At 41.0% G+C, this 12,138-nt stretch overlaps 1 protein-coding gene across 1 annotated transcript; it reads right to left on the reverse strand.

Moving 5' to 3' along the window:
* Positions 1–265: 265 nt before the first annotated feature.
* On the reverse strand, positions 266–11,895 carry LOC139161832 (GTP cyclohydrolase 1-like). The gene is made up of 6 exons (XM_070741468.1): positions 11,430–11,895; positions 7,065–7,174; positions 6,295–6,350; positions 5,554–5,585; positions 4,824–4,908; positions 266–902 (listed from the first exon to the last, which is right to left on the reverse strand). Exons 1-6 carry the CDS (start codon positions 11,740–11,742, stop codon positions 776–778), a joined length of 723 nt encoding a protein of 240 aa, XP_070597569.1. The 5' UTR covers positions 11,743–11,895; the 3' UTR covers positions 266–775.
* Positions 11,896–12,138: the final 243 nt, after the last annotated feature.

Genomic DNA, 12,138 nt, shown 5'->3' on the forward strand with positions numbered 1-12,138 from the left:
CAACATTCTTGTGGTTTTCTCTAAAAAAGGGAGTAACAATAACTACTAAGCTAGAGGTAGTTCTATGAAACTTAAGGAATGATAACAACAGATAAATGTCCTGCATGAGATTTATGTTTTTTAGTTTTACTATTTTGCACTCATCATCTATTTTACGCCCCATGGCTTTGTTTTCAGAATGACATCATTGGAGGCATAGGTCCCCCCCCCTGCCCCAACCTCACCATCCAACTTTCAAACTGATAGTACCCAAACCAGCCTTCCTCAACATAGTATCCTCCAGAGGCTTGGACTAACTCTTAATCCTAAAGCAACATGGGATTTAGAGCCTAGTATCTCTGATGGGCTTTGGCTTGAGAAAGCAGTTCTTAAATAATTTTCATTAGGGAAGCAGGATAGGTCTCGTACTTTATTCTCATCTGCATATATCAAAAGATATCTGCTGCCGTATGAGTAAAACCAATTTCTTGGTATCTGCACTGCTTGGGTAACCTTTCAACACAATTCTTGAGTGTCTTTCCTCAAACTTATGGTACACACCTCAGAAGTGCTAGGACTACTATTCCCAAGAGAGCCAATTGAAGGAGGATATTAAGGGAGTTATGCAAAAATGTGAACAAAGCTGCTATACAAGTAAAGGAAAACTCTGTTTTCTCTCTCTCTTTTTTTTATTACCCAGCTTCTAAAACAATGGCTCATATAATGCAATTATAATAACCAATTGTGTATGATCCAAACCATTGATATATCCACAAGCTGCTGCTGCTGCCACTGTTTAATTCTTGATCAAGGAAAGAAATTCCTCCCTTGCTTTTGAATCTTCCTGGAAGAGGCCGAGCATAGTGCTGGTGACTGTTGTGCTGTTCATTTTCTGAACCCCCCTCATGATCATGCACATGTGTCTGTCAAAAAAAATGTTTAAAAAAGCATTTTTAGAACATTAGCAAACACTGTGAATCCAACTGCATTCAAGCCCCCAACCCTTGATACAAGTCTGATTTTAAAAAATAAAATAAAATAAAATCAACAGCAAAATTAAACATACGTTCTAGGACTACACTATCCCAGAATATAGAAGCATGCATTTATTTTAATAATCTTCCTAATAGAAAACATTTTTTTTAAGTAAAGGAGAATATTTGTAGTTCAGAGTTGACATGAAGGGTCCTTGATGCTCTCTGAGCTTGCTTGTTTTAATTGATTTGATTTGATTTTCTAAACTCAAATCAAAGGTAGCCCCATGTAAAATCTCTACATAGAGCTACCTTTGAAGAGTGTTCGGAAACTTCAATTTGTCCAAAATGCAGCCGCGCGAGCGGTTATGGGTCTTCCAAGGCATGCCCATATTTCGTCATCACTCCGCGGACTGCATTGGCTGCTGATCAGTTTCCGGACACAATTCAAAGTGTTGGACATGACCTATAAAGCCCTATATGGCATAGGACCAGACTAGGTTTAGGTTTAGGTTTATTGGATTTATATGCCGCCCCTCTCTGCAAACTCGGGGCGGCTCACAACAATAATAAAAACAGCACAGTACATAATACCAAATCCAATGCCTACCCATCTAGTTACAATTTAAAATTAATAATCTCATAAAACAGTATATATATAAAAAACAGGCACACAGTCAATCAATCAACAAAACAACATGGGCAAGGGGGAGGTGTTTTAGTTCCCCCATGCCTGACGGCAAAGGTGGGTCTTAAGGAGTTTACGAAAGGCAGGGAGGGTGGGGGCAATCCTAATCTCAGGGGGGAGCTGGTTCCAGAGGGTCGGGGCCCCCACAGAGAAGGCTCTTCCCCTGGGTCCCGCCAGACGACATTGTTTAGTTGACGGGACCCGGAGAAGGCCAACTCTGTGGGACCTAACCGGTCGCTGGGATTCGTGCGGCAGGAGGCGGTCCCGAAGATATTCTGGTCCGGTGCCATGAAGGGCTTTAAAGGTCATAACCAACACTTTGAATTGTGACCGGAAACTGATCGGCAACCAATGCAGACTGCGGAGTGTTGGAGTGATATGGGCATACTTGGAGAAGCCCATAATTGCTCTCGCAGCTGCATTCTGCACAATCTGAAGTTTCCGAACACTTTTCAAAGGTAGCCCCATGTAGAGAGCGTTACAGTAGTCGAGCCTCGAGGTGATGAGGGCATGAGTGACTGTGAGTAATGACTCCTGGTCCAAATAGGGCCGCAACTGGCGCACCAGGCGAACCTGGGCAAACGCCCCCCTCGCCACAGCTGAAAGGTGTTTTTCTAATGTGAGCTGTGGATCGAGGAGGACGCCCAAGTTGCGGACCCTCTCTGAGGGGGTCAATAATTTCCCCCCCCCCCGGGTAATAGACAGACAGATAGAATTGTCCTTGGGAGGCAAAACCCACAGCCACTCCGTCTTGTCTGGGTTGAGTTTGAGTTTGTTGACACCCATCCAGGCCCCAACAGCCTCCAGGCACCGGCACATCACTTCCACTGCTATCTCTGAGACCGGCTTCTGCCGCACGAATCCCAGCGACTGGTGAGGTCCCACAGGGTTGGTCTCCTTAGGGTCCCATTGAACAATGTCAGCTGGCGGGACCTAGGGGAAGAGCCTTCTCTGTGGAGGGCCCAGCCCTCTGGAATCAGCTTCCCCTGGAGATTCGCACTGCCCCCACCCTCCTTGCCTTCCGAAAGAGTTTAAAAACACATCTTTACCATCAGGCCTGGGGACATTAGACCTTCCCCTGTCCAACGAATGTGGTTAGTGTGATTATTGAATGAATGTAAATGAATGTTTTAAAGTTAGAATTTTAAGAATCTTTTTAGTATATTAATTGGATAAACTGTATTGTTATATTTTTGGTATATGCTGTGAGCTGCCCCAAGTCCACAGAGAGGGGCGGCATACAAGTCCAATTAATAAATAATAATTAATTAATTAATTGATTTTTTTTTCTTGCAGACTTTTTATTACTCAAACTAGCACTGATTAACACTGATGATGTTACCTACATTTGATAATGAAATGTCTATAAGAAAACAAGCAAGCTCAGAGAGCATCAACGATCCCTCATTTAAAAAAAAATCCATGTATCCTAGGAAATCTACGGTATCTTGGTGACACTACAGTTCATATGTAGGACTGCTTAAAAACAAAATTGAGTTTGACAGAGTTCAATGGAAGTCATTCTCAGATTACATATTTTCTTATTATCAGATATAATAATAAAGAATGGATTGCTCCCAATACTCTCGTTTCCATGATAGAAGCCTATTCTGAATCAAAGTGTTTTCCTTCAGTGAAGGAGCACTAGATGAAGCAAGATCAATTTTGAAAATATTGAGAATTCGCAGTTCATGAACATCTGGATTGCATGGTAATACCAGGCTACACAGCTTGACACAAAACTAGACTCACTGAATACATTCACTGTTCCACTGTAAATATATTTCTACTCTTGTACTTCTCTGCTTTTAAAGTGCTACTGCATTACTTTTCGATAGTACAGAAAAGGAAATGGAAAGGGGAATAAATAATTGATAGCAGAGGGAAAGAATTACAAATGCAAAGTGTGGCATTTCATATAATGTTGTTGTGAGCCGCCCCGAGTCTTCGGAGAGGGGCGGCATACAAATCTAAGTAATAAATAAATAAATATAAGCCAGTTACAGAATATAAGACAAGATTAATGCTGGAGTGTAATTTTATTAATGCTTTTGGGGAACAGTCCTGGAATTGTACAGTCAATAGTTTATAAACTTTGCCTTCAGGTTTACAGACTGAACCAGTAATGCTTTCACTAGGTTTACCAAAGATTTATGAGGGGACATGGCAAACTTTTGCATTTTCAGGAAGTTTTCTTCTTGTGGTTAAAAATATCAGAAAGAAAAGGCAAGAAGTAAAAATGAAGCTGGTATAGCTTTGCAACAAATTGCAATCTAAGATGGAGCATCTGTGGGACTAAGGGAATTGTACTCAATGTGATATACAGTATTGGTAAAATTGTTCGACTCTAACTAAAGAGGGCCTAGTTTGTGGGTGTTCATTTATATATGTTTTTGGCTTTGCATAATGTCTGTCGTTTAAAGCAGTGTTTTTCAACCAGTGTGCCGTGGCACACTAGTGTGCCGCGAGACATCGTCAGGTGTGCCGCGAAGAAGGAAGCTCAGGTTCCGGTCTCGCAACTTTTTGCTGAGAGAGAGAGTGAGAGAGAGAAAGCAAGAAAGAGAGAAAGAAAGCAAGAGTGAGAGAGAAAGCAAGCAAGAGAGAGAGCGAAAGAGAGAAAAGAAAGCAAGAGAGAAAGAAAGCAAGAGAGAGAGAGAAAAGGAGAGGAAGGGAGAGAGAGAGAGAGAGAAATGAGAGAAAAAGGGGGAGGAAAAAAAAGAAATGAGAAAATGATTGAGACAGAGAATGAGAGGAAAGAGAGAGAAACAAAAGAGAGAGAGAAGTTACTCTTGATTTAAAGCATATGATAAAAAGCACCCAAAGAATAAGAGAGAAAAAACCCCCAGCCCTCACCTGTTTTTGGAAATGGTTCAAGAGTGTGTATATATACACGCACACACACACGGGGGGGGGGGGCAAGGAGACAGGGATGGAAAAAGAGAGAAGAGTGTCTTGGGGTGTCATTTTGTGTCATTTTGGTTGGTGGTGTGCCCCAGGATTTTGTAAATGTAAAAAAATGTGCCGCGGCTCAAAAAAGGTTGAAAATCACTGGTTTAAAGCACTACAGTATTGCATTACTTTTCTATAGTACTAAAAAGGAATTGGAAAGGAGAATAAATAATTGACAGCAGAGGGAAAGAATTACAAATTCAATTGAACCAAATAAGGAATGAGGAACTTACGAGGCTTCTATCACCACAGCTACTCCAACAGGTTTCAGAGCCTCAGTAATTGCTAAAGCAATCTGTTTTGTAAGTCGCTCTTGGACTAGAAATCAATTAGTGTGTTATGAAAAATTAAGTTAGCCAGAATGAAATGACAAAGTAAATGCAAAATTGTTCATTAAGGATAAAGCATACAGTTCACACTGGACTGAGTCAGGACAAACGTATCTTCAAAAATAATTTTTAATCCAATAAAAGAGAAAACTGAAGGAAAGAAGGGACTGCCTTTCTTGCACATTTTGTGGGGAAAAAACTCCATCTATTTTAATTGCTATCACAAATTTTGAGTTTTTCAATAAAAATAATTGTTTATTTAAACATTGATTTCCCATCCTGTGGCACATACTATATATTTGGGTGGCTAACAATAATAAACACAAACAATAAAATAAATACAAAAAGTAAAAATTCCTGAAACCTTTGCGATGGGTTAACACAAGTTTATGTCCTGCCTAAGTTATTTGTTTTTGGAATGAAAACTTGCCTTTTCAGGTTTTTTTGCACACAGATTCACTTCTGGATTACCCTCCAAAGAGGCTAGTTGGAAAAAGGAGTTTTTCTCCTGCTCAGATAAAGTTGATGATCTTTTCCAGAGAACCATCAATGGGTCCTGGCCTGCTTTTAGCCCATCCTGCTTTATGAATTGAAGAATTTATTAAGCAGACCACAGTACAGACAAAGTACTAACCTTGGAGCCTTCTGCTAAATATTTCAACAATTCTGGAAAAAGGAGAAAAAGGATGCACTAATGAGAGAGGGAGGTGGCATTGATGAAAGTGCAAATCAGAACATGATTAAATTTGTTTATACTTGATCTCAGATGATAGTCATCAATTATTTTTATCTCAATGATATCTCAGTGTGAAATACACATCCAACCAGGTTTTTTGAGTGCACAATTAAAACTCATCAATATTTCTCCTGGTTCCTGGCAGCTGATAGCTGCAGTTTCAATGCCTGAAATTCCATATAATGACATTTATAGCTCACTTCAAGCATTTGCCTGAATGAGTGCTTGAAAATGGTTAAATAATAAGGCAGTTGGGCTGTGCAAGTTCTTCAAATTCAAAAGAGAAATGGAACCTCTGTGAACACGGGTGCTCAAATGTCAACTACAAGTTGATAGTTAAGTTACAAGGAACAAGTTAGGTTCCTTAAAATAGCTACATCTTTTCCTGCAATTGCCTAGCTGTCATCTATAGTCTGTGACAGTGTATTTCATAGTTCAACTATGAAATAGTTGTGTGATGTACAGTATTTCCCCACCCCCCCAATGTCTACAGCCATTTATCTTTATGGATATTTAAAACAATTGTCATATCTCATAGTTATTTCTTATAAAGAAAATCAGACATATTCATACAATAATCTAAACTGTTACTGTTGCCTTACTGAATAGAAATTTATTACTCAGAAGAAGAATAAATACCTTGCAAGTTTACTTAATCCAACTACTTTTTTCCTTGGTAAATATCCAATGTGTACCTGCAGATATTAAAGAAAAATGAAGGATTATTAATATATTTATTTATTTATTGGATTTGTATGCCGCCCCTCTCCGGAGATTCGGAGCGGCTAACAGCAACAATAAAACAGTATACAATAGTAATCTAATATTAAAAATGATTAAAAACCCATTAATATAAAAACCAAACATACATACATACATACATACCATGCATAGAATTGTAAAGGCTTAGAGGGAAAGAGGATCTCAATTCCCCCATGCCTGATGGCAGAGGTGGATTTTAAGTAGCTTGCGAAAGGCAAGGAGGGTGGGGGCAATTCTAATCTCTGGGGGAAGTTGGTTCCAGAGAGCTGGGGCCGCCACAGAGAAGGCTCTTCCCCTGTATTAATATTCAAGCCATGACTGCCTATATTTCATGCTATGAGTGTTTTTTTCAGTTGAACTTAGAAATCAGTTTTCCATCCACATTTACTATTGCATTCTACATTCAATATCTCAGCATTACAGTGAAGAAGCTGAATATGTAACTGACGAAATTAGCAGAAGCCTATTAATTTCATCCGAAGAAAAAAAATGTTGCTCATACTGCTGTAGAAAATTAGTAAAATTGATTATTACTCAGTTATTCTGCAAGGCATGTTACAAATAGCAACAAATTTGTTCCTATGATTACATGGTTCAAAATAATGGACACAGAATTCAACATGAGTCAATGTTTCCACTGTCATTACCTTGCCAAAGAAAGGAACCAAGTGATGTTCACAAAGAGAAAACATATCAATGCCCTTTACGATAACCATCTCATCATGGTCTTCATCAAAAACAGCATCATTCAGTATCTCTGGGGGGGGGGGAAAGAAATGGAAGAACATGATATTAAAGTTTGCTGTATAAAAACTCAAAACCAGAAGCACACACAGATAACTGATTCAGCTGGATTTAAGAAGTTCTTTATTGCAATTGCAATACCATTAGCAGATTTCTTCTTCAAGCAAACACAAGCAGGAATTAGCTTCATTTCAGCAGAGCAGACAAGCACAGAGAGTAGAGAATGGGGTGAGCCAGTGTCTATCTCCATATCACAGGAAAGTCCTTCTATGGCCAGGGTGAAGAATATTTCTCCTTGTCCTGCATCTGAATGACCCCCGATATGGTAGAGACCTTTGGTGACTTAGTAAAAGTAGTCATTCCTTCGCCTGCCCTGTTGTCCCCCAGGTTGGTTTTGTCTGTCCAGGCCCATGGGCTGTCTGGAGGGAAATGGAGTGGACTGGTACATTGCTGGTTGGGTAGCTTTTGTCAATGGCAATTTTGTCAATTTGCACACTGCCCTGATATGGCCCCCTAGGCAGTCAGGACAATGGGACTGTCTTTGGTCAAGGTCTCTAGAGCTCACCCTTCTTTCCTGTTGGATTCGGTGTACATGGTCATCATCATACTCATAATCCTCCTCGTCCTCCAGAACCTCGGATCTCCAGTCTATTTCCCGATGGGTGTGATGGAGTCCGCTGGTTCTTCAGCTTGGCCAATCAGCGGAGGCTATGCAAATTTACTCCGTATGTCAGTACGTAACAGATAATATTACTTCCATTATTAACTGTTTCCCTGACATCAGGGCACATTTACCTGACCATCCTTCAGCATGGTATATATTCCATCACCTGTAAATAATAACTCACTGCTATTGACTGGACTACTAGCCAATTTCTACACAAAAGAATGAATGCATGAATGGAATATGTCATCAAGAATGGCAACATTCAAAAATCAATGTGATTGCTGAAATTCTCATCTTCTGAAGATACCTTCCTTCCGACCGCAAAGCAAAATTAATGAGAAAGAGAACCATGATTTCAGCACCAAACAGCAGAGTTAGAACTGAATAGAAGATGTAACATTATTTCTCAAGGACCTCACAAAGTTTGTCTCACAGACGCTAACTACTTAATTCATGAAAAAATATCTGGGCTATACACACTGCTGCTTAAATATAATCTTTACTGCCTTTTTTATTATGTGTCTCTCTGCACTTTTGATTCTCTTCTTTACAACAACAAAAGGTCTTCCTTTTGCTGTTGCTCCATCAAAAAACCCACTATTTTTGATAGAAAGCAAGATCATTCAGTGGAGATCATTTCTCCAGCAACCCAAGAGTTGGCTGACAATGTTGCCCATTCTGCCTTCTCAAAAGACTGATAGACGTTTTTCGTGCAATGGTAAACAGGAAATGCAAATCAGTCCATATAAATGTTCAGATAAATTTCAGGTACAACTAAAATTATTCAAATCTCCAAACAGTTTCTGTGTATTATGGTGAGACAGTCATTTACCAAAAAAGGCTAAGGTTGCACGCTTTTAAACATGTTAATTAGATTCACAAATTGCACAAAGTTATAATGCAGCTTGTTTGTCTATGACTTGAATGAATTCAGCCAAATATGATCCATTCTGCAAACCAGGTTTAAGGAAATTATGATTTGTGAGGAGTCACAAACTTACTCACTTTTCTACGAACTAAAACTTTTTGATGATAGCATGGCTTCTGAATAAGAAGAGACCTATCATTCAAGGCGTGTGAAGTAATTTTTGTGTTTCAGTAGAAAAATTGGTTGGAATCTTATGCACACTATCCTAAATGAGAGGCACCCATTTGATTTATACCACATACATTTATTTTTGATGAGTGGGATTAGGAAAGCATCAATCTTAACCGGGATGGTGTTTATTTAAATAGCATTTCAAATCATGAGAGAGTGGTTTTTTTCATTTTGCACTTCATATAATTTGCATGTGTGTTGAAAGATTTGGTGGAGTAGCATCTAGCCTCAATTTCTACTTGAGGTTTCTCCAAGAGTACTTCTAGAAGCCAACCTGCGAAAAAGCACTTTGCCTTCATCCTGCCTGAAAAGGGCACTTCAAAATTCCCTCTCATACCCTATTTTAAGTAGAGAGGCACGGAGATTAGGACTGATGATATTCGTCCATCATGTTCGAAAAGTATCTTGACATCTAATGGATTGTGGCTGTACGTGATGTGTCCGCAGGTGGCTGGTAAGGCCTATACCTATAATGTTCTGCCACATGTTGGGCACTCATGTGGGCACCATTATCGCAGCATCTGCAGTTCTGGCTTTGCGGAGTGCTCGCTTCTCTTTTGCTATGAATGTTCTTCTGGCCTCAGATGTCTTGCAGCCTTGATGGATCAGCATGAGCCATGTTGGTCGATCTTGTGCCAGGGTCTACCAGGAGGTGATGTTGATATTGAGGGACTTGAAAGAGGCCTTCAACGTGTCTTTGTATCACTTCCTTTGTTCCCCATGCGACCGCTTTCCTTTAGACAGCTCACCATAGAGGAGCTGTTTAAGGGCGCGGTGGTCTGGCATCTTAGCAATATGGCTTGCCCAGCGTGTCTGGGCTTTCAGCAGCAGGGTGGGAATTGAGGGCAGGCCTGCTCTGGAGAGATTAGGACTAATATAATAATAATAACGACAGAGTTGGAAGGGACCTTGGAGATATTCTAGTCCAACTGTCTGCTTAGGCAGGAAACGCTATACTACTTCAGACAGATGGTTGTCCAACATCTTAAAACTTCCAGTGTTGGAGCATTCACAACTTCTGGAGACAAGCTGTTCCACTGATCAATTCTTCTGTCAGGAATTTTCTCCTTAGTTCTAAGTTGCAGTTGCTTCTCTCCTTGTTTAGTTTCCACCCACCCATTGCTTTTTGTTCTACCCTCAGGTGCTTTGGATAATAGGTTGACTCCTTCTTCTTTGTGGCAACCCCTGAGATATTGGAACACTGCTATCATGTCTCCCCTGCTCCTTCTTTTCATTAAACTAGCCATGCCCAGTTCCTGCAACCATTCTTCATATATTTTAGTATTCAGTCCCCTAATCATCTTTGTCACTGTTCTCTGCATCGTGGCAACCAAATGAAACTCAAAAAAATTAGAATATTGTGCAAAAAACTTCATTTATTTCAGTAATGCAGCAGGTAGAGTGCTGTACTGCAGGCCACTGAAGCTGACTGTAGATCTGAAAGTCAGTGGTTCAAATCTCATCACCGGCTCAAGGTTGACTCAGCCTTCCATCCTTCCAAGGTGGGTAAAATGAGGACCCAGATTATTATTATTATTATTATTATTATTATTATTATTTATTAGATTTGTATGCCGCCCCTCTCCGTAGGCTCGGGATTGTGGGGGCAATAGCCTAGCTCTGTTAAAAAGTGTTATTGCTAATATGTTGTAAGCCGCCCTGAGTCTAAGGAGAAGGGCGGCATAAAAATCGAATAAATAAATAAACAAACAAATAAATAAATAAAAGGTGAAACATAATATACGAGACTCATTACATGCAAGGCAAAAGTGCTTTTGGCAGGATGGCTTCTAGAAGTACTCTTGGGGAAAGTTCAGGTAGAAATTGAGGCTAGCCACTCCGAGTCTTCGGAGAGGGGCAGCATACGAATCTAATTAATAATAATAATAATAATAATAATAATAATAATAATAATAGATCCTAGTACCCCCCAAAATCTTTCGACACACACGTTGAATTATATGAAGGTTAAGTTGCAATAGAATAGAATAGAATTCTTTATTGGCCAGGTGTGATTAGATACACAAAGAATTTGTCTTTGGTGCATATGCTCTCATTGTACATAAAAGAAAATATATACTGCTCAAAAAAATAAAGGAAACACTTAAAGAACAGAATATAACTCCAAGTAAATCAAACTTCTGTGAAATCAAACTGTCCACTTAGGAAGCAACACTGATGGACAATCAATTTCATTTTGTTGTCAGCACATTCAACTTTTTACAGAACAAAGTATTAAATGAGAATATTTCATTAATTCAGATCTAGGATGTGTTATTTGAGTGTCCCCTTTATTTTTTTTGAGTAGTGTACCTTTGTCAAGACACATAAAGATGCTGAAATAAATAAAGTTTTTGCCCCATATGCTAAATTAAGTTGCATCACTGAAAGAAACAAAGCTTTCGCACGATATTCTAATTTTTTCGACCTCCACCTGTAGACGCCCCTTGTTGGAAGGAACGCAACCTTACTTTCCTACCATGACTTGAAAAGGGGCCTCACCTTCGACGGATTCACAGTAGCCCTTGGTGAGGAACTGCATGGCTTTGGCCGCCCTCCGAGGCGTCAGCAGCAGCCCTTGCCTCCCCGGGTTCTCGCCCAAACCCCGGAGGATGGCGGCGTAGGCGGCCTCCAGCACCGGGAGTCTCTCCGGTTCTTCCTCTTCTCCAGCGCGGGGGGTCTTCTCGGCCAGCGCCGGACGCCGGAACTTCAGGGACGTCCCTCGCATCTGTCCGCCGTTCGACTCCTCGAAGAGGCAGCTGGGATCCAAGTCCCCGTTTTGGTAGCCCTGCAGGTTCAGCTGGAGAGCTTCCATGGCCCGGCGCAGACGGCGGACACGCGGCAGGGAGCGGGAGCAAGGCGGGAAGAGGAGCGGGAGACAGCGACGCACGCGGTTTGGGGCTCCTTCGGAGGTTTCCCTCAGCGGGCGACGGCCTGAGGTGGCGAGCGTGCGTCTAAGGCAGGTGAAGCGGTTGCTCGGCGCTTTGATGGTGGTGGGGGGGGGGAGAGATATTCAGAATGGTTGCAATGGTGATTTGGCGCGAGCTTTGCGTAGAGAAGGCGGCGCGCGCGCGTTTGTGTGTGTGTTTCTCGCAGGCTGAGGTGACAGCGCACGAAGCTCCTGGTATTTATGGCGCCCCTCGGTCTGGTGGATGGGCTCTTCTGCCGTCAGAGGAGGTCATCTTGGGACTGTCAGCTGGGCGAGATGGAC

Source organism: Erythrolamprus reginae, chromosome 1 (assembly GCF_031021105.1).
Source record: "Erythrolamprus reginae isolate rEryReg1 chromosome 1, rEryReg1.hap1, whole genome shotgun sequence".
NCBI classification, from domain to species: Eukaryota; Metazoa; Chordata; class Lepidosauria; order Squamata; family Dipsadidae; genus Erythrolamprus; species Erythrolamprus reginae.

Coding starts and splice junctions, on each gene's coding strand:
- LOC139161832 (XM_070741468.1), bottom strand. CDS start 11,742: ATGGAAGCTCTCCAGCTGAACCTGCAGGGCTACCAAAACGGGGACTTG. Junction 7,175..11,429: donor CTACTGTGAATCCGTCGAAG/GTGAGGCCCCTT, acceptor CCCCCCCCCCAG/AGATACTGAATGATGCTGTT. Junction 5,586..6,294: donor GGATTAAGTAAACTTGCAAG/GTATTTATTCTT, acceptor TCCTTTTTCCAG/AATTGTTGAAATATTTAGCA.